Source organism: Notothenia rossii (assembly GCF_949606895.1).
Source record: "Notothenia rossii genome assembly, chromosome: 1".
NCBI lineage: Eukaryota > Metazoa > Chordata > Actinopteri > Perciformes > Nototheniidae > Notothenia > Notothenia rossii.
This window is the reverse complement of record NC_136912.1, coordinates 64,235,412-64,259,180: the sequence shown is the minus strand read 5'-3', so window position 1 is coordinate 64,259,180 and position 23,769 is coordinate 64,235,412. Positions and strand designations below refer to the sequence as shown.

The following is a 23,769-nucleotide window of genomic DNA, read 5'->3' as shown; positions in this document are numbered from 1 at the left end:
GAGAAAAGCAGAATATGCAGCTGCCATTTTCCACATGGAAAAGAGAAAGGGCCAAGTGTATTTGAGTGGACAAAAGAGAAATCCCAAATACGAAAAATAAAATTATACAATTTACAGATATTTATACAAATATATATATCTCCTATATACACCATGTATAATGATGGTGTATGATGTAGAAGGAAGTGTGGTAGATAACAAGTAAATATAGAGTTACATACAGATCCATGTTACAGCAAAAGATGGAATAACTAAGAAGCACGCAGTATAATAATAATGACATGCAACAATTAAATAACTGCTCAGCATCTCCACCACAATCCCAATCTGCTGTATCCTGTTTTCCTCCCCTCTGGATAACACCCCATCTCACAGACGAAACACAACGCAGTCTGAGGGTGTTAAGAATATGTTTATTTAAATGTCCTCCTCTCTACTGGCCAACACAGGGAGCATATGCTGGGTGTAGAATTGTTCCAGGAGGAGGAGATTTCCATGCCATGCAGGGTCTTTGGGGATGGGGATGGGGATGATGATCGCCTCCTTCGTGGTCCACAGTAGCAGAGACTCCGGTCTGTGATGTGCAGCTTTATATAATATACAATACATTTTTGAAAAACATTTGATCAACAAAAAAGGATTTGGTCAGGATCTAGAGTCAGTGTGTAGTTTATGAATTAATCAATGCTCTCTACATTAGGAAAACACATACCAGTGTACCAGAGGGAGTCACACACAGCTGTGCCTAGATAACCAAACAAATTGACAACAGGAATGCAAACTCATCAGGTATGAAAAAGGTGACAAGGATCCGAGCCCCCCGACCCCACAGAATATCGTCAGAACAACTAAAGCAGCAGTGTTAATAATAATAGAAACGCCATAGAGTCACATCTAATAGAAATATATAAAAAGCATTTATTTTAATTGTGTAGCAGTCAGTTTATAATTTTGGCAGCACTGTTGAGCATTTTGAAAATGTATTTTCATGCCTCTGTGCAAGGCTTAGTCTTTCTATCTTTATAGCCACTAGTGTAAAGTAACTAAGTTCATCAACTCAACAAGTACTATACTTGGGAACAATTTTGAGATACTTGTACTTTACTTAAGTATTTCAATGTTTTGCTACTTTGTACTTCTACTCCACTACAGTTCAGAGGTACATGGTGTACTTTTACTCCACTACATGTATTTAATCCCTTTAGTTACTTTACAGATGTGGATGAATGATGTGAAATATAATCAAGTGTTAAATCAGACTTTAGTTCCACCTGGAGTAAATCCAAAAGCTACCCTGCAGTATACAAAGTCATTCAAACTAGCTGCACCTTTACCAGCTTTGATAACACTTGAATGATCAATCATTATAAAACATATCATATTATTCTGAAATGGACCAATCTGCAAAATGACTACTTTTAATGTCGCTACTTTCACTATATTTTGATAATAATACTTTTCTACTTTTACTTGAGGAACATTTGGAATGCAGGACTTTTACTGTAACAGAGTATTCCTACACTCTGGTACTTCTACTTTTACTCAAGTACAAGATCTGAGTACTTCTACTTTTACTCAAGTAGAGTACACGATCTGAGTAGGCTACTTCTACTTTTACTCAAGTACAAGAACTAAGTACTTCTACTGTTAATCAAGTACAAGATATATACTTATACCACCTCTGTTTATAGCCTATGAAAAAAACGATTAGAAAACGAAGGCTAAAGCTAACGTTAGCAGATAGTGACAATGTATGCTAGTTAGCTAGCTCAACGATAATATCGCAACGGGAAAAAAAAAACTTTTCAGTGCACATCACGCTCTGCCGCGTCGACAGGGAGCTCTACTCTGAACACCTGAACGGCCCGTTCTAACAGCTGTTCACCAGCGGTCCAGTCTGTGCCACAGTGACTACGGACGCACAGTTAATATTAACGAACGCACCGTAGGTAATGTAGCTGCTGAAGCTAGACCATCATCGCCGAGCAGCAGAGGCTTATTATACATCATTAGCAGAGCCGACAGGCAGGAAGACTCGAGCACACAGCTCGCGCTTCATTATAATATATAAAAAAAAGCTTGCGGCCGCACATTAATCCGGGTCCCAGACCCCCTCCCATACCCCAAAATATTTTTATTGCAGATCTACATGAATCACACAAACGACCTATTTTGGATTCAAAACGAAGAATTTCGCCGAAAGGTGACAAGTTTGCATCCCTGGACAAGATAACCAAAATCCTTGAATCTACACACAGCAAATAAACTCAAATGACACAACGAGATGTAAAAAGGAGATCACATATATAGTCGATATAAAACTGGCCGCTTCAATCTGAAGAGCAACTAAAACAAAACACGGGAGTGTATCTTGTTCTTGCGAACACTAATGTTATCCACAGCATACACAGACACCACGAAGTTCTTAAGGAGAAAAATAGTTGCTAAAACAAAACACGTTAGTGTACCTTGTTAGCTAGCTGACATTAACCTTAAACATTGCACTCATATTACTCACTTAAACCTTGTAAAGCCGGTCCCGCATGCTGACTCTTACAGAACTGCTCCCTTTCGTGTATGTACAGCTCTCAACATGCCCAGACTTGTAGTGATTTTCACCTCGTTTTATACTTTTTCGCCTCATTCTGAAAGAAACAGGTGAAATTTACTAACGTGACAGCCATCTTTGTGATGGTGACACGTATTGTGCGAGACCAGAGACCTGTAGTTCACTGAGCGGTTTCACACAAAAAAAATTGTAACTTCACAGTTTTACGACACATTTTTATTTTTTTGACTTGCAAAATGTTCTTTTAATTTGACAAACATCATATGTGTCATTCGTGGCACAATTCAAACGGGATCGAAAGATGACTTTTCTCTCTCCATTGACGTCAATGTATAATTTTCCGCTTCCGGGGTCCCATGGGTCGGAAGTAGATGGGCGGGACTTCGCCTCTCTATAGAATGAAACGCATCTGTGATTTGGCGCACAGTCTGTGACGTCACGGTATTGAAAATCCTACCGACCGGATTTCGAAATACCCTGGTATACCGTCATACCGTCATACCGCCCAAGCCTACTAAGAGATCTCCTACAGAGAGTCCAAGTGAATGGGCTGAAATTGAACAGAAATAAATGTCAGTTTGGGGTCACAGAAATGACCTTCTTGGGAGACAAGATCTCAGGAGAGGGGGTGGAGCCTGATCTGGCAAAAGTGCAAGCAGTACTGGACATGCCTCCTCCCACTGACAAGAAAGGAGTCCTGCGAGTTATGGGAATGATAAACTTCCTGGGTAAATTCACACCTAAACTCTCCTCCAAGACAACATGCCTCAGAGAGCTGCTTCAACACAACAAGGTTTTTGAGTGGAATGCTTCAAATATAGTTTTTTCCGTAAAAAGAATGGAAAAAACTAAAGGAAACTCTAACTACTGAGCCAGTTCTTGCAGCTTAAACTTCACAGTTTAAGCTGTTTGAACCCTGATACTGATGGGCTAGAGAGAGAGAGAGAGAGAGAGAGAGAGAGAGATTACTGTAAATTTTTGAATAATGTAGTTCATCTACTTTTAGTAGTTTAAATGTTTTAATTATGTTGTTTTTGTTTGTAGAAGTGCATCATTCCTTGATTTATTGTACAATGAATCTGAACTTTTTGTAATATGATTGTCATTGTTGTCAAATGGACTGATTTGGACAGATTTAAATGCGGAAACTGGGCTTATTCATCAACATTTTGTATAACTTGACTTGACTTGCTTGATCTGAACAATGACTTGACTTGACTTGCTTGACTCTCTTCACAGTGACTTGGGACTTGCTTGATACTTGTAGGTCAAGACTTGAGACTTGCTCATGACTTGCAAATGTAGGACTTACTCCCACCTCTGGTAGATAGTATAAGAAATCTGCAGAATATGACAGTTTAATGGTGGAGGTATACACACATATTGATAGATGTCTTGGAATGCACTGTTGAGGAACCTGCGACCCAAGTTTTTAATTAATTGCATAACTACACCATAGTTGTGTATATGATATGTAAATAAACCTTAGAAAATCTTGAAATCTTGAAAGGGATGTGCAAAATAGCCATTATACAGTCTTTAATTAACTATTAGTAGAGAATAAAGGCATTTTGTGTATAGTCACGACATTTAATCTATTGATTCGTGTTCACCAACACGATTTTCCCCTTTTTTTCGTGTCAGACAGAACGATTTTAAAAGCAATGTATTTCTATTGGTAGTATGTTTCGTGCCTGCAGCACGTCTTTTTGTCCGTTCGGGTCTTGGAAGACCGGAAGCTGTGGGGTTCATAAAAACATGTTCTTACTCAATATCAAGCCACAATTATTGCTTTTATTTTAAATCGTATGATGTTGGACTTTTTTGTCGCCTGTGAGGAAAATAAATGGGGCTCAGAGCCTCAGAATACTGAAATCTGTATTTTTTTAAGTCTTTTTTTCCTTCTAATTTGTTATTCTTTTCTAAATAACACACTGTTATTTACTCACCAATAACACAAAATTGAATTCCATAATCTCTGGCTTTTTTGGCGTCCGTCAGGAACTGAATTTCAAATTAAAAATAACCGGAAACAGACGTAGGCCTATAAGGGACATTTCGAGCATCATTGCGATACACCATAGCGATACACAGCCACTGAACTGATTACCCAATATCCTCAGCTATGGTTTAAGCTCGCTGATTGGATGTTTTAGCCGCAATGCATGTAGAAAAAAAATCTGAATTTAGGATGGCCTACACTACCCATAATCCCCAGCTATCGTTGAGGACTACTGTCCCCGTGATTAATCTTCAAGCTCTGGGATTGGATGTTGGAGTGGCAGTGCGCCAAGGTTACGCCGAGCGTCAAACAGCTGTTTGAAATGGAACGAAACCACGCCAGACAATCCAAAACTGGAATCGAACGCCCCCCCAGAACTAAGCATGCTGGCTATTGTGTTTCACAAAATGTTCCATGGGACGTCTCTACTGAACGTTTTCGTTTTCCCACAATTAGATGTTGCCAGTATTAAACACATTGGTGTTATCAAATGTAAAACATATAATTCATAAATGGGTGAAAATCGCTTGTGTCCATAATGCGCAGCATTAATACCCACATGACAGCTCATTGTTACTTTGTAATTCTACTCCACTACAATTCATTCTACATTTATTTGAGTTACTTTGCAGATTCTGATTAATGATGTGAAATATAAACAACCCTTAAATCAGACTTTAGTTACACCTGAGTAAAATTCAGGGAAGGTGATTGTCAAGTGCCAAAAATCAGGAGAGATATTTGATAGTTGGTGCTTGAGAAGACTAAACATTTATCTGCAACTGACATGAATGGAAACGAGTAATAAAGTATATTCATTACTCGTTATTCTCTACTAATAGTTAATTAAAGACTGTATAATGGCTATTTTGCACATCCCTTTCAAGATTTTAAGATTTTCTAAGGTCTATTGACATATCATATACACAACTGTAGTGTAGTTATGCAACGAATGAAAAACTTGGGTCGCAGCTGAGGTTCCTCAACAGTGCATTACAAGACATCTATCAATATGTGTATACCTCCACCATTAAACTGTCATATTCTGCACATTTCTTATACTATCTACATACATAAGAGTATAATTCATATGTATAATATCAGTTCAAATAAGTGCTTCAACATAGTTAACATTGCAGGAAAGCAATATATTAGACGTTAAGTACTTTGTCAGGCTTAATATTTATCTTTTGATACCCCCAAAGCTTTTTTCTTATTTAAAAGAAGACCTTAATCTAAAGTATTATTTAATGTTTGAATAAATGTTAAATTGTTTTTCTGTTTTGCACCTCCTCCTATTAATATCTTTGTACATCCTGCACTAAACTGTTTTATTGTAGAGATCACTTATAGTATCTTCTTGATTTTTTTATATTCTATATTTCTATCATTGACCTTCTACTTTCCCCCTATGAAAGTAATAATATTAATATTAATATTTTTTTCATCAAATATAACACATAAAAACAATAATTAAATAAAGTGCTTTAACCACTAGGCGGTGCACACAAGGAACACACAGCCATAATAACTTTGTATTATTAGTATTAGTATTAGTATAATAACAAATTAGAAGGAAAAAAAGATTTTAAAAAATACAGATTTCAGTATTCTGAGGCTCTGAGCCCCATTTCTTTTCCTCACAGACGACAAAAAAAGTCAGACATTATACGATTTAAAATAAAAACAATAATCGTGGCTTGATATTGAGTAAGAACATGTTTTTATGAACCACGCAGCTTCCGATCTTCCAAGACCCGAACGGACAAAAAGACGTGCTGCAGGCACGAAACATACTACCAATAGAAATACATTGCTTTTAAAATCGTTCTGTCTGACACGAAAAAAAGAATATTCTTTGGATTGAGACAGGGAAATAATCTAAACCTCACGCGTGGCATTTCACTGTCAAGGGGAGCGTGTATGTAATTACATTGCAAATACTGACTTGAGCCCCACCACTGTGTTAACCCTACCATAGATTACCCAACACAAATACTCTGGCGCCGCAACTGTTTGCGGTCTACTATGACAGAGAAGAGCCTGTCAAGTTTGGCTGCACTCAGCATTGAATCAAAACGCACCATAGCTTTAAATCTTAATAAGTTTGTGAGGCGTTTTGCTGATCAAGATGGTAATCGCCACATTCAGCTGTTATAGTCATGCCAACTTGATGCTCTGCTCACGGATGAGTCGATGAGAATAATAAACTGTTAAGATGATGACCTTACATGTGTAAATATATGTTTCTTCTTTGTGGGGGTCTGCCCCCAAAAAACTGTTTCAAGTCCTGAGAAAGTCAAATAAGACGATGTGTAAAACTACACTGCCCAGCCAAAAAGAAAGTAACCACTTTGATTTAACTAGGCCAGTAGGTAAGGACTTTCCACTGGAAAATAACTGCAGCGATGTATGTTTTAGCTGAATACACGTTTTTTTTTTTTAACCCTAACTGATGCAGTTAGTCATTTCTTTAATGTTTGTTCTTTCTGATGTAAATGCAAGGTTGTAACTGTTTGCAATGAAGTTGTGGGGCGCTGAACTGTTCCTTTGATTCTTTTGAATTATGATAGTAATTACTGGTCTTTCAAATTTGAAGGAGGGTGAGCAAGCATCTTGAGGAACGTTCATCATTAACAAAAAATATAGTTTATTTAATAATAACACTGAAGATGTGAATCATAACAGTGATTGACAGCTGATAGGAATAATATGATTGTTAATATTATCATATTCATACAGACACACATCGATGAGACAGTTAATTAATGTATTTATTGCAGCAGTCTGCATATTTGGTACCCCTGCACTGTAAGACCCAACTTGTTGTTTCAACTTAAATATTTGCGTATCCATGCTGCGAAAGAATTTTACGTCAAGACAACAAAGACAATTGAGTTAACTCAAATAAATATTGCTATTGGACTCAACTCCAACTTTAGTTTGTCTAACTTGATAGCTTTAGTTGATATAACTTGATAACTTTAGTTAATTTAACTTCAGCACTTGATACCTTTAGTTGATATAACTTGATAACTTCAGTTGATATAACTTGATACCTTTAGTTGATATAACTTGATAACTTCAGTTGATATAACTTGATACCTTTAGTTGATATAACTTAACCTTAAGTCAATACTACTTTAGTTTTTGGTTGATTTAACTGCAATGCTAATGAGTTTATCTGCTTAAATGTAATGCAGTTTTCACCCCAGACATCTAATACAATTTAACAACAAATACTGCCCAATATGTTTCTTGTTTTATTGAAGATACAACTTTATGAACCAAAAACACTGAGATCCAACTCAAGCATCTTTAATAAAAACAGATGAGTCTCAATAAAAACAATTTTGGGAACAAGAATAATGCATCAGAAGACAATCATCCAACAATCCAACCATCCAACCATCCAATCCAACAAAAGTAAAAATAAATCTCCATGAATTCAAGGCTTCATGGGGTGTGTAACTGATAGAAAATAAGTCCCTTTTTTGGGTGAACTACTCCTTTAAGACAGTACCAACACATGATGTCATCAAAATGGAACATTTGTACCAGAAAGCTTTTTTTAATAGCCTTGCCTTGTTCTTTCTTACCATCTCACTGTGGGCAGTTAATCATACTACCATAATACTTGATGTGTTATCTATTATTTAATGCATCCTATTTAGGCAATCATCAATACTCAAATATATTTTGCATTGCAAGTTATAGAAATTTAAGTCGACATTTAAGTTTTCCTTTTGATGACATCTTAAACAAACGTGTTGGCATTCAACAATGTGCAGCCAGTTACAAATAGAGCAATTAACTAAAGAATGAAAAAAATGCATCAAAACATGTGCAATTCTAAATAATGCATCGCAAATAAGATTAAGTAAACACTGAAGTTTCACACAGTGTGGATAAAACCTCAGTGCAACAAATCCACACTGTGTGTGTTACTGTCCCCCAAATAAATACACACAGTGTGTGTTACTGTCCCCCCCAAATAAATACACACCGTGTGTGTTACTGTGTCCCCCAAATAAATCCACACCATGTGTTATGTGTCCCAAATACACTGTGTGTTACTGTGTTCCAAATACACTGTGTCGCTATACCCAAAATCCAGAGTGTAAATATCCCAACAAATCCACAGTGTGTGCCCTTTCAAAGTGGCATGTAAACCTGCACAAGTCATTAAATTGTCAAATGCAGTACACAATCTACAGGATGTCTAACCAAAATAACAAAATATAGAGTCCATTTCTCATACCAAGTTCACATTTTGTTTGTTCAGTTGAACTTGCATTTTCTACTTGAGTATCAATATTTACACTCTGCCTTAAGCTTACACGGGCTTCCTCAAGAGTCTGTATCTCAAGCCATGTAACAATACACAATATTGCTGTGTGCAGTTCTCCAACAATCAAACTTAAATGGGAGTCCATTTCTCAGTCCATGACTCCTCCAATGTCCATCAAGTTCAGGGTCAATGCTTAAACTCTGCTTTAAGCTTACATGGTCTTCCTCAAGAGTTTGTTTCTCAAGCCATGAACCAAAGCAGTGCAATGGCCTCCACCAATGTCCATGAGCACCTTCTGAATGACTTCAAATGTGTACCTTATGCCTTTGGGATAGTCGATGTTGAGTGCGTAGAGCAGACCCATCAGCAGTGACACAGCTGTTGGAAAATCACTGACTGATGGAAAGATGATTTCTTCCTCGATGACCACTGCGAAACTGACAGTATCATCCCCGTCTGCCACTATGAGGATGCCCAGCATCATTCCTCTTGTCATGTCCTCCTCAGCATCTGTGGCCTAAACAAAGTGGAAAACGTGATAAAATAAACCTTTATTGATTCTGTTGTTGTGGCCACAACAGCATTAAGCATGAAACACACCAGTGGTTCCTAAACTTTTTATCTTAAGACACACTCCCGGGGACCCAAACTAATGAAAATAGCTGACCTACAATCTCACAACACTTCACAAAAAAAAAAAAAAAAAGAGTATGAGCTGTTGAGTACTTAAAAACCTAATTTTTTAAGGGCTTTATTAAAAAAAAAAAAAAAAAAATCCCACCCGGTGTGAAATGAGCAGTGCTTTCGATGAGTTCATTTATACTCCTAAGCTTGGACACTGCCATCGAGGCCATGCTGGTACGGACATACACACAAAGCCACATGTTGGAGCGGTTAGCGCTCAAAAATGAAGTAAATATTTTGAGGAAAATTGGAAACAAAGAAAGGGCCTTTTACTCATGATTGGTCCCAACCCACTGTTTAGGTCCTAAAATACAGGATACGTACAAGTAAGGGTAAGAATGGGGGCCTGATCTGCACTGACGGAAAATATAAATATAAAATAAAATATACCTGAACTTTCTTGTAAAAGTTGGACGAAACCTCTTTGAGGTAGTGGGGGATCCCCATCAACACAATGGTCCTTTTCCATTGGTTGGAACACTAAAAATAATAGACAATACACAACCAATGGAACAGCTTCAGTCAGATAACATCAGAATAGAGTATTTAACAGTAAATAAATGATAAGTGTGTGTGAGTGTGAGTGAGAGCTGCAGACAAAATTGGAAAACTATAAAATTGAAGCTGATAAAGCGGTTCTTTCTCCTAATTGGATGACACCATTGACCCGTGTGTAAGTACATTTGCTGTTTATAAAGAGCTGGAGAGACAGGGACTGGGAGAAGCCTGTTACTGAACCAACGCTATATTAACATTTACTATAAGAACTTTTTTTAACAGAAAAACAGTGTAAAATATCACGTAAGCATACTTACATCACTATCCAGTGTTGTCAACAGCTTCTTCAGCTCCACCACACCAGGCTTGGCTTTGTAGATATCAATGAACCTCTGCAGATACTTGTCAAGACCAGCGAAGAGGCAGCCTTTCAGGTCAACAGTGGTGAGGCGAGCAAACTCTGCTTCAATCTAGTAGGCATAAAAGAAGCAAAGAACAAGCCGAGGGATTGGCTGTAAATTCAATATCACTGATATACTGTATGTATATAACTGTATAATCTTCATGACAGCAGACATTAGCCATTGTGTACAACATATCTTTCTATTCTTAATCAGCCTCCAATCTGATCTTCCTCAATCACATTTGAAATAGAGAAGTACTTTACCTGACGTTCAGAGAACAGTGCTGGCCATTTATCTTTGATGTCAGCCACAGGTGGCTCATCCTCTAAGATTTCCTTTCTCCGCAAAGAGAAGGTGCTGGTCATCATCGCTTGAATTTGCTTCCAATCAACCTTCCTCTTCTTCATTTCTGTGAGCATTGCTGTCCTTTCTTCGTCAAGGGAGTGTTTTGTTTTTCCTTCCGGGATGTCTGGCAAGAAGTTGACTTCTGATTTTCTAGCCCTCTTAAGAGTTCTTTTCCCAGATGTGCTGGATGACCGTGAGTTGAGTGAGTTGATCTTGAGCTCTGGGCATCCAGCCTCTCGGAGCTTTTGTCTGAAGTTACCCATTTTAAACTTTAAACTAAACGTCCAACAGTGCCATCCAGCGACAGACCCTGGTTCCCTCAGACATGGATGTTTTTTGATGAGCGCTTGCGCCACCAAAGCATATTCCTCATGTTGTGGGTATGGGCTATAGGCATAAACCGCTTCTGCTATTTTTTCCAAAATGTCTGATTTCATGCATTTGGAGATATCAAGAAGGGTTCCATCCTTCTGGAAGGCTTCATTTCCTTCCCTTAACCTTAGCTCTGTATCAAACGCAAAAGTAGGGATCTGAAATGACAGAGGCAGGTGACGACTGCAGGTGGACTGGACTCGACTGGGGCTCGACTCAGGGGTTGTGGTTAAGCTTGCAGTGTCCAACGTTGAGTCTGTATGATAATAAAGTTCTTCTGTATGAACTTGGAGTTCTTCAAGAGGATGACTGTACACTTTTAAAGTCACTTTATCTTTAGGGAGATCTGACATGTTACTCAAGTTGCAAAGCTCGTTATTGAACATTGGATCTTGAAATTGTACCCTCAAAACTCCTTCCAATCCAAGCTTGTTTTTGAGGATCAAGTGCAGGTCATCAACCGTGTCGGGCATGTTCTCAATGGTGACCCTCCGAATGTCCTCTTCGGTTAGGATGACACGCAGCAACATGGTGAATCTAAAAAGAACAAAACAAATATACATTTTCTTATAAACAAGGCAAAGTAATGATCACATGTCATAGTAGAACCCCGACCTAGTAAGTAATTTAACCACATGAGGCCTATATCCCAATATTGGGAACATTCTGTGTAAATTACAGATCTACAAGCTCACTATGTCTGACATGTTGTGAGCTTGTAGATCTGCTATTTTCGGTGAAGAGATTTAGTGTAGATGGGAAAAGGACGGGGCTTCAGTCAACTAAGTATGGGGTTTTGCTGTAGGAGAGTGCAATGCAAGGCGTTGTGGCCTTGCCGTAGACTATCAATTTAAGATTTTGTTTAAACCCTGTTAAGATGTAAAGAAGGTTATTTTTTATTATTTAAAAACAATGGTAGTAAAATAATGAACTATATAAAAGTATAGAACATAAGGTAGAGTTGTTAATGAAACTAAGGCCTATAAGACAATTATTATTACTTAAATTATCCTGAAAATAAGCAAAAGGATTACCTCAGTGTAGCAGGAATGCCTTGGGAGAAATCAGGAGTCTGCCTTGCACCACGTAGGCTGTCAGGGGGACGTAGTGGTTCAGCTCTGCAGGGTCGACCACAACCAGTTGGGAATCCTCAGCACTGCAAACTTCATAACATCTATAGTGGTCCAGGTAACAACCAGAGAAAGGTTGAAGAACAACGAATGCCTTGTTGTCCACTATCACAATGTACAGGACTTGGCAGAAATCAGGGAGTCCACTTGTGCTTCCAAATGATACAAACATCCCCTTTACATATTTTGTTCCATGTATTAAGGCTGTTGTGGCAAGTGATATAGTGGTCAGATGACTGAATTTGTGCTGAATAGCTAGTTTGACTGGGAGGGGCACATTTTCAAGGGAATTGTGTGTTGTCCTCTCTACTTCTACTGCTGGCTTGAACAGGCAAGGCATGTCAAAATGGTATGCCAACATAAGCTGGTGTCTGTTGGCCAGAGACAACACAATGTTCTTGAAGTTATTAATATCACGAACAGCTTTCTTGAAAAAACTGTGTTTTGCTTCGAAGCGAAATGTCCAGAAGTCAACCACAGGTCCAAAGCAACGAATCAGATGGGGATAATGCTCTAGAAAATGATGTTTGGGTTTGAGTTTCACATCAGGAAATACATCTGTTAAAAGTTTCCTATGTTCAAAGATCTTTGCTTCTAGGTAACAGATGCTTTCATCTGTAAAAGTGGACGATGCCAAGATTTCAACAATGTCTTTCAGTTCCAGAATCAGAGACCATGCATCATCATTTTCAGGGACATCATCACCAATAATTAATGGCAACAACCTTAACAGAGTCCAATTCTCGTGGCCATTTTCTCCTATGGTTCCAGACAAATGAAAATTTACAGAAATTTTTTGAGGACAATTGGTTTTGTCAGAGTACTTATAAGGGAAGTACTGTATGGCAGTATTTAAATTATCTAATGTGAAATATTTCCTGTCAATGAATTTTTTCAAACACAAACACAGCTCAAAGGGTACAATGCCTTCAAATAGGTTGTGCAAAAAGTCAGGTGGAAACCCTGTTATACAATGAAAGTATTGTAGTTCATTTAGAACACATTCACGTTTTACACCATTTACACTTTTCAAATTTGTGTTTTCTTTAAGCTCAGACAGGTTCAGGTTATGTGACTCTATCGTTCTCAATACAAATGACCCACTTCTTACAGAACAAGTTTGAATATCTTTTCGACTTGCAAGGCAAAATCTGCAAAACTTGTCCACATTAAAGGACTCCTGAAAGCCAGCAAATGAATGTGCCCCCAAATTATCTGATGAAATGTATAGCACTGTGCCTCTGACACTGGTTCCTAACCTGTCGATGTAAATTCCTTCCTTTTCAAGCAACTGTAGGTCTCTCAGCAGTGGTTGAACAATTGGACCATAACCAAATGTTTTAATATCTTGACTTTTGCATAGGGCAGCCAGATATATAGTAGACAATGATGATCTGTCTCTTACAGGCAAATTGCCAATTATCAAATAGATTGCACACAGCTTATGTTTCTTTCTTGAGGTGCCTAAAGGGTTACAGATCTCAAAGTCATCAATATACAAGCCCAAAGAAATACTTAGATCTTCACCATTAACAAGTGGATTTTCTTTACAGTACGATGCATCAAAAAAAGACTTATACTGGCCAGATGGTGATTTTCGGTTTTCTTCCAAAACTCTGTCAATTACATCACCCCTATTCAATAACGCTTGAAGAACACGCAAGATTGGCACATAAACAAATGTTTTTTTTGATGAAAAATCTAAAACATATTCAACTGGGTTGATTAAACTGAAGTTTTCTTTGAAAAAAGATGACCTCCTTATGTCAGTTGACAAAGACCCACCCTCTGAAAGACAGCTAAAATGATTTGCCTGGCACAAGGTATCCTTTACTAAATTTATAGTGTTTTCATCAATGGTACATCCATTCTGCCTTAATGCTTTATCAAGAGTATTTTTGTTTACCTCACTCAATAAAACACCAATATCCCTAAATTCTGTAACTATTTGCTGAACTGCAGTCTTTGAGACATGTAGAACAGTTTCCAATCGCAGAAGTAAAGACGCAAGTCTTGCTTGAACTTTATCAGAGGTATCCTCCTGCTCATTTACAATCTCATCCTCAGAACATTCTGCATCACTGACATCTGAAACCACTTGATCAGCCACAAGTTCCACGCCTAAATGTGTTTGAGTAATAAGCTCAGATTTCAAGTCTTGTAGTGTGGCATTGTTGTGAAAACGACTTTTATGCGAAGTAAAGGTAGTGTAATTTCTTGTTTCGTGAGAACAGTGATTAAAAGGGCAGGTAACTGTCTCTTTGTTTCTAAGATGTTTCCCAAGATGACCAAAGTACTGTTTTATAGTCACTGGATAATTGAAGTCACACAATTGACAGTTAATTTTAAGGTTTAACCCTCCAACAGGTCCATGATGTGAAAGTCCATGTTCTCTTAAATGCTTATTAAGGGATTCCTGTGATCGGAAAACTAGCGGACAGTCACTGTAGATACAGGGCAAAGGGCAATTTCTTCCATGATGTCCATGAATGGCTCTATAATGTTCAATTATTCTTTTGCGATTTCCTGAGTAATAGGTACAAAACTTACAAATCCACCGCATTCACGTTTGGATCTTGATCATGTACACCTGGAAAAAGAAAAGTAAGAAAGAATTAGGACAGAGATATTACATGGTAGTTTAATAAGCATGTTATATTTTCCTCAAAGCTATATATATTAGTGCTGTTAAACGATTAAAATATTTAATCGCGATTAATCGCATGAATGTCATAGTTAACTCACAATTAATTGCAATTAATCACACAATTTTATCTATTCTAAATGTCCCTTGATTTATTTTTGTCCCATTATTTTTTTTCATTTTAATGCTCTTATGAACATGGAAAAGTGGATTGGCTTGCTTTATGCACATGTTTCTTTTATTAGAAGCAACATGCAAACAGGGCAGTACAAAATACAATTATAAAGTTAAACCATGGCTTAATATTTCCTTTTTCTAAAGTTTGCTGTGAACATAGCAGTCAGAAAACGTATTTCAGAAACAATGAACAGTAACAGTTAGGTAACCAATAAAACTGAAAGCTGAAAGCAAAGAAGTTGTAGGCTTACCTTTACAGGTAAGCCTACAACTTCTTTGCTTTCAGCCAGCTACTCAAACAGACAAGCCTGTTGACATTTTCAGACAACAGTGAAGCTCGCTTCTTTTGCACAACATGCCCAGACACTGAAAACAACCTCTCAGAAGGTAGTGATGTTGCCGGTGCTGCTAAGTACTTGCGTGCAAGGCGGGCCATTTCTCTGAATCTTTTTATCATCCATTTCGTCGTATCGCGCTCGCCACTCACTCGAACCGTAACGTTAGCCTACTACTATTGGCCGGCTGCCAAACGGCGTGCCTATTGTCTTGTTTCCAGTCTAGCTAGATCCGGTGTGGTGTTGTAGTTTTTCTAACGTTACTAGTTGTTGCAACCAATTGCAACAGCATGTGAAAAAAACTACACACACAAATATATGTGTATATATATATATGTGTATAATAAGTAAAAATTAAACGCATCCTATTAACTGTTGTCCGAAAAATTCTCCACCATGGTTTACTCATAGCCTATTTAGTGCACGTGCAACTCATTTTAACTATAGCAATTAAAAGTTTGAAGAACACAATTTTTTAATGAAATAAAAAAGACATTCTCAATACGCACACCAAACTGGGCAGGGGGTAATTTAAATTAAAAAGTCTGGGAAACAAACTAATCAACAAGTCAAACAGGAGGGAATGGCTGCGCTGTTTGCTAGCAGCTAGCTAACTCGGGCTGCTAAGCTGTTAGCTATTCCCACTGTGAATTTCACCAAAAGTTTTGCTGTTCCGTTTTCAATAAACGGGCAACACGGACGATAATGTAACCAATTAAAAAACGTAAAACATGTCTTAAATATTACTTGTAAGCTATCAATATAACATTTACACTCACCTTGTTAAAATACGATGTATATTCAGTCTCTGGCGTTGTTCCATCCACCGAACAATGCGCGCGCTTAGCAGGGAAGGACGCAAAACGTGCTACACAGCGTACAGCGTGATGACGCACAAGTCTATAACTTTTGTGCATTTGTCAACTCAACTAGACTCAACTTGATTTATCTTGTTAACATAACAAAGGGTCTTAATTGAGTCAACTTCCATGTGGTTGAGACGTTATGGCTTTCCAAGTTAACATTGATTGATATGACTGCGATTAAATCAGAATATACTTCTGCCAGGGGATGCCACCCCTCAAATTCTCCTGCCACCCTCTTGCCACCCCATGAATATTTGTCTAGATCCGCCCCTGGCTGCAGATATATCTGGATTGACATTGGTAGATATGAAAAGATCAATACGACTGTTAATTGTGTTAATAAAGTTGGTGTCAGAAAGTAGCAATGAATTAAAGCGCCAGGGAGAGCGGGAAAGTGATCTGCCTGGGAAGGAGACATCCATGACGACGGTTGCATGGTCTGAAATACAATGGGACTGTAGGAACACGACATGACAGAGGAGAGGAGTTTACTATCAATGAGAAAGAAATCTATTCGTGAGAACGTTCCATGAACAGGAGAGAAGAATGAGAACTGCTTGGTGCTAGGATTAAAAAAGCGCCAGGCGTCTGAGACGGCATATTGTTCCATGAACAGCTGGATTACTTTAGATGATTTAGATGAAGCATAAGGCCTGTTGGATAAGCGATCAAGCGAGGGATCAAGACAGCTGTTGAAGTCACCACCAAGGATAAGCTGATGAGAGTTTAGGTCAGGGAGAGAAAAAAAAGTTCTTAAAAAAGTTCTCATTATCCCAATTTGGGCCATACACATTTGCCAACGCCAGGTTATTAGCCCCAATTCTACCTGTAACAATTATAAAGCGTCCATTAGGGTCTGAAATGACAGTGGACATTGAGAAGGGAATTGATTTATGAATTAGAATTGCAGCCCCGCGTGCCTTGCTTGAAAATGAGGAGTGGTAAAGTTGGCCTATGAAGGTAGATATGGTGCAAAATGCGAGAGCGTGTAAAACCTAATGTGAGCACTTGCAGAAAAAAAATCTGAGCTTGTTTGCATACATTTACACTTGTATAAAATATCCACGTAACTGTGAACCAAATGTACACTTGTATAAAATATCCACGTAACTGTGAAACAAATGTACACTTGTATACAATATCCACGTAACTGTGAACCAAATTTGAAGTCACAGAAGAAAAAAAAAAGTTTTGTAGCTTGTAGAAAAAAAATGAACTTAGTGATGAAATGTTCACTTGCAGAAAAATACATATTTTTTAAATATATTTTCCATTACAACTGCAACTTGGTTATTACAACCTCTCAAATCAGTCATTACAACTTGACGAATCTGCTCTGTGGCAGTATAAATCGACAAATCTGCGGTCTTGACTTTTGCTACACTTCTTGCGATAAATGTGTCGCAAAAGTAATTTTCACCTGTATATGTGGGGGGAGGGAGGGGGGTTGGAGCGAAGGGGCGGAGCTATCAGAACGACGAGGCTCGGGTGACTGGTGGAGACCATGGTGGAGACTGCGGGGCGAAGTGTCGCTACCAGTCCGCTGACTGATTGAGGATTAAATCCGCTTTGAAGACCACTGTTTTATATCGTGCAGTTTAGCGGCAAAATAACGTCAGTTAGCCAGCTAACGCTAGCTTTGTTGAGTTTATGCTACCTAAACAAGTATTGGTTGTAGTCTACAGCAGTAATTAACATATTATAGCCTTCTGCTTTGGCACTAACGGTTGATAACCGTTTATGAAAATAAAACCAATTGAACTGTACTGAAATAATGACAAGTTTTATAATTGTCTTGGGCTCCTGCTGTGTTTTTAAAGCCTTTGTAAATTATCCATGCTATTTTCTATTTTGAAAGAAGACTTCAGAATCTTAAAATCCCTTGACGTTTGTATGCAATTGTGCTAAATTCAAAATGTGTCACAAACAAATGATGGTCCTGATAGACTACAGAAATATTCGGTGTGCAGATCTTTGTTTTCACAATAAAAGTAGTTTCTTAGTGAATGTCCTGTACTGGTCTTAAAATCTCATAACATCAGCTTTTATTTTTCCTCTTGGATGTTCTTCTTGACCCTCAGAGAAGGAGGAGATGCTGAGTCATGTCTTTCAGGCATGTCCTTTCCTAACAAAAATGACAGGAAACATAAAACATATTATTGCAAAACAAGTGTGTTATTTATGAAAGAGGTGTGTTTGTGTGTTTAGGGGCTGTTGGTATAATTATGTTTTAATTGTAATCAGATTATGAATGAACAGTATGAAATTCATCAACATTGAAATATATTTTATTATCAAAATAATATTTAACTGTAGAAGCTTGCTCTGTTGTCTCACTGAAAGAATAACTTTTACCACGTTTTTACAAACAATATTGAGAGATAAATAGTCGCAGTTCTCACTATGTGTTAAATAGCTTTGCCTTCAATACATTAAATTAGAAAGCTGACCAAATCACATTGCTTGTTAACATCTAAATGTAACCTTTTGCATGGAAAAACCCCTCAACTTCACTGATGTGTAGGTGATTTAGTATTTAGTATTGTTTAATGGAATGTATATCAGTGTATTAAAGTCAATACTTCATTTATTTAAACCAATATCTTTCTTGATTCTTTGTACAGTATGAAAAAATAGTATTTGTACCCAAGCCCGCCTTAACCTGCCATCAGGCCCTGGGGCTGATAGTTTTTGTAGGCCCCCTATTTAAACAACAAATCAAAGTCATTTATAGCCTGGGCAGGCTCTGTGATCGCACTTCTCCACTCTGCTCTACACGCGCCTGGTCCTCTCCTCCATATGAGTGACGTATCGGGCCTCCCTCATGTATTTGTCCGGTTGCCGTTGGCTCCCCTCCACGTAGCAAGTCCTCGTCGTCCTCTCCATCTCCTCCAACAGATAATGTCCCTCCTGTCTGTTTTTCCTCTCCCGCTACTCCATCGCTATCAGAACCAGACGGCCTACTTGTCTCCGAGGCCCCGCGGCCGGCACCGCTACCGCTCGGTACAGAACTCATCTGTCCTTCCTCCTCATCCTGGCCTACAGGTTTAAAATAACCTGTAAGCTTCGGCATTTTTTGTAACAGCTGCTTGTCTCGAAACTCCTTTTCCCTCAACAATTTCCTTTTCCGAGTGCCACTCTCAAACTTTTTCTTCACTCAATCACTCGCAATTTGAATAAGTCACATGTGAAACATATTCTCATTCTGACGTGTGGGTGTTTGTGTATATTTGCGTTTGTGTGTATTGTGTTTGTTTCCCGGGGAAAACACTCACGAGAAACACCGGCTGTTGTTATGCCTGCTGTGACGTCAAGTTACTCCGTTCTCCGCTTGTAATTATTACGTTACAAGCTTCAAAGTTGTATTTATCATCTGAATTTACCGAAACAAGTTTAATATTCTGAAAGCCAAGACTTTGTTTTTTTTAAATCAGATGAAGACAAACTGTAACGGACCTTGCCGTGTTATCTATGATTACTATACGTCTTACATTAATAATTTCATGGGAGGGAGGGGGGGCGGCGCTGTGGAACAGCAGAGTGGCGAGGGAGAGCTGTTGTCTTCCCTTTACAAGCTTCAAAAATGTATTTATCGTGTGATTTTGGAAATGAAAGTTTCATATTCTGAAAGCCAAGACTTTGTTTACTTAATATTTCTTTTAAAAACACCCGAAATAAAAAAATTAAAAAATTGAATTTTTTTTTTTTCTTTTTTAATTGGCACATGATAGGCCCCTGATCTCCGTAGGCCCCTGGGCTTCAGCCCAGGTCAGCCCGTGCATTAAGGCGGCCCTGTTTGTACCTGTGCTGAAGTTCACTGCTGTGAGGAGTCCAGTTCTGTCTCTCACTCTCTGGTCCAGCCTGTCTGCATCACCTGGACACCTTAAACAAACAGATATATATGTAAAGTACCATGTGTACAAACAATATAACTGATTCTCTTCTGTTGAACATGTTGGATTGTGTATTGTCCGAGTCAGGGTCATTTTTATTTTACTGTAACTTTGGAAGTTGTGTTACCAATGCTTACTGTTTATTTGATATCAATTTGTTAATACAATTAATAAAAACAACAAGGTTTGGGTTCGTTCTTCAGATGACTGTAACGTTAACGTGTTAGCTCCATAATGAACTCCAGCTCAACCAACCATATTGTAATATCTAAGTAATCATCTTGAAACATTAAATTAATAGAGGTAATATACACACATGTTATTGTCAGGTTGATTTCACTTCGACGTTAGCTAAATAGAAAATAGCATGGATAATTTACAAAGGCTTTAAAAACACAGCAGGAGCCCAAGACAATTATAAAACTTGTCATTATTTCAGTACAGTTCAATTGGTTTTATTTTTCATAAACGGTTATGAACCGTTAGTGCCAAAGCAGTATAATATATTAATTACTGCTGTAGACTACAACCACTACTTGTTTAGCTAGCATAAACTCAACAAAGCTAGCGTTAGCTGGCTAACTGACGTTATTTTGCCGCTAAACTGCACAATATAAAACGGTGGTCTTCAAAGCGGATTTAATCCTCAATCACAATCATAATATTCAAACTAATACTGGGCAAGTTATGGGCAAAAATTACCGTTGATTGACGCGCCATGTCAGCGGACTGGTAGTGAAGTATTATTTGAATTATTTGAAGTATTAAAGTAACGTGTTATGGCAGGAAAGTTCAATCTGGTATATTCATTTTAATGTCACCTTATATATTCGTGGGTGTTAAATTTGAAAGTACATTTTTACTGTTTAAATAATAGAGAGGCTTTTCATATATTCCTGAAACAATGTCCCACTACTTAGTAATAATAAATTAAAGCAATAGTCTTTTCTTCCACTTTTCATGTGTAGTCAAAAGGGTGGTTTTATGACCTTTGACATCTGCTTTGCAGTTCCCAGCAAGGAAGGGGCCCTGAGTCTCTAGCTTCCTCTGCTAATTGCTGACCCTAAAACCCGTATTGATTAGCCCAAAGGGAGATGTGCCTCAGATACAAGACAGTTGAAGCCTTGTAGAATTAATGATTTATCTCCTACAGACCCCAAAAGAGGCCTTGAGACTTGGGTCACCCAGCAGTAAATGAGATAAAGGTCCTTTTGAGCTTATCAATAAAATGTATTCATTCCTAGTAAGCTGACTTTGGGGTGAAGGGAAGTTCAGGGAAGCCATTAAGCGATAAGAACAATTAACTTCTGTTAAAGATACATGATACGATGTTTGTGTGTGTTGAAGATGTTTAGGATGAGTATGAGTATGAGTATGAGTATGTGTATGAGTATGTGTCCTGTCAAAGAGTCCTCTGTCATGACTCCAAATCATTGATTGGGGGATCTGCCTGAGGGCAGAGGGACAGAAACACACACACACACACACACACACACACACACACGCACACACACACACACACGCACAGAAGCAACATGGAATCAACAACTGTGGACTTACTACCTGGGATCCCGCCCAGAAGGGAAACCGACCAATGGAACACTGCCAACTCACTGTCTAGCTCGCTCAGAAGTGAACAATGTGTATAAATGTTGTGATCATTTTGAAGATCGGCGCTCTTGTTTTTGACTGGCCGTTCCTGAGACCTGTCTCACACGGTGGTAGAAACCTGAGCCCGGACTACTCTGCAGAGTGCTTCGTGATTCGGTGATGTATTTGTATGTTTTACCATTAAAGCAGATTATTGTTTAACCCTTATCCTGGCTGCTTTGAATTTTTCCTTCTTTTGAGAACCCGCTCATATAGGAACGGCGCAGAGCAGAGATTCTGCCCCAACAAATGGTGTTTCCCCGACGTGATGACGTCATGACGTGGTGACGTCATGAGTAGGGTTTTTGAGAGGAAATAAAGCAGCCAGCGGACGAATGGTCCGGAGAAGGGGCCTAGAATAATCTCTGACAACTAAAACGAGGATCCTACAATTGAAAGGTGAGCAGACAAGCCTGTTTCTATCGAAGGTCTGTAATTGGCTAAACTACATTTTAGAGTTGTCAGAGACATATTCCGGTGTCATGGTTGTTGCAATTGAATATACAAATACATATTTTAGATAGGTAGGAAAGTTATATAACATAAAAGTGAATCAACGAGGTATGTAAGACGAAGGTGAAAGGCCCCGTACTTTTTTCAGAAAGGAGACGGCTGAAGACTCGTTGGGGGATGTTCAGTGACCGTTTTCAGACGGCATCCAGGAACAAATCTGAATAATAATTCTTATGTTCATAGGAATCGAAGTTGAGTTATAAGTAAAATCCAAAGGAGAGTAACGCAACCTTCAAAAAGCAATTTTGAAGTGACCGGACCTCATTAATCCTTTGTTCTGTGGGGGTTGAATCTATAAAGCCAAACGTCACGATAAAGAGTTCTGTAAGCCTGGGTTACGACTCCATGTCAGCGTCACATCGTTGAAAGACGGTGTTGAAGCGCACTGAGAGGCTTGCTAAACTTGTTGGAATAAACATCGGACAATAAAAGCTGAATAGACTGTACGGGGAATTTTTTCTGTGAATATTTACTGGTAACAAGGACAGTAAGTCAGATCAATAGATATGAAGTCTGTGAATATTTACTGGTAACAAGGACAGTAAGTCAGATCAATAGATATGAAGTCTGTGAATATTTACTGGTAACAGAAACAGCCTAAGTCAGATGAATAGATACGAAGTCATAATGAAGGGAGAATTTTAACGAGAGGAGCGTGAGTTAAGAGCTTACGAGAACAGTGGGTTCATGCAGAAAAATTGAATAAAAGGATAGCAGAAGTGTTAATTGTTGAAAGAAGCAACCCTTTTCCTAAAGAGGCTGAGAGCTACAGCGGGGGAGAGAGAAGGGAGTGTCAGTATTTGTCTGTGAGAGTTCCCCCACCTTTTTTCCTCTCGAGAGCAGCAGCAGCAGCCCGGAGGGTGTCTGCTTGCTTTTTTCTCTAATGCCTGAAGTTGGACTGAAATACATTGAAAATTAACAGATCAATGTGTGATTTGTGTGATATATTGAAATAAATAAGAAACAATGATTTGCTGCTATTTAAACATAGTCTTTGAGAACTGATTGATACCGTTGCATTGCGTTGTGAATGTTATGGTATTTGTCATTAACTAAGGATTGTACTTAATTATACTTCAAGGAAAATTATATTACATACAGTAACCTTAGGGGAAAGTAAAAAGAGGTTTACTGAGTATATGAAGTACATTAAATGTAAGGCTTTATTCAAATTAGATATAATAGTTGGATTTTTCCATCTAGAATACGACATGGAAAGAGGAGAATTTGTTAGACATGAAATAACGAACTCATTGGAGGAAATATATATTGTAAGGTTATTTAGGAGTTGTTATCATATACAGTTACTCTCAGTTGATGGTTGTTTAAAGTAGATAGGAAACTGAAAACGTGAACGATTCACCACAATGGTGTTTTTAAGTTTATGAAGAAGGAG

At 38.2% G+C, this 23,769-nt stretch overlaps 1 protein-coding gene across 3 annotated transcripts in view; it reads right to left on the bottom strand.

Annotated features, from left to right (window-relative positions):
* Positions 1–7,630: 7,630 nt before the first annotated feature.
* Positions 7,631–23,769, bottom strand: part of LOC307030132 (sterile alpha motif domain-containing protein 3-like) — a 42,967-nt gene continuing 26,828 nt past the window's right edge. Inside the window, exons 3-9 of one of the 3 annotated variants that reach the window (XM_079666380.1) lie at positions 16,231–18,442; positions 14,846–14,885; positions 12,200–12,339; positions 11,570–11,702; positions 10,362–10,514; positions 9,937–10,026; positions 7,631–9,379 (exon numbers count right to left, since the gene is read on the bottom strand). In XM_079666380.1, the coding sequence (XP_079522506.1) occupies positions 9,074–9,379; positions 9,937–10,026; positions 10,362–10,514; positions 11,570–11,695 (675 nt within the window). In that variant the 5' untranslated portion in view covers positions 11,696–11,702; positions 12,200–12,339; positions 14,846–14,885; positions 16,231–18,442 and the 3' untranslated portion in view covers positions 7,631–9,073. Of the gene's footprint in view, positions 9,380–9,936; positions 10,027–10,361; positions 10,515–10,711; positions 11,703–12,199; positions 12,340–14,845; positions 14,886–16,230; positions 18,443–23,769 lie in introns of those variants that run through there. The other 2 variants (XM_079666378.1, XM_079666379.1) reach the window with 2 other exon arrangements.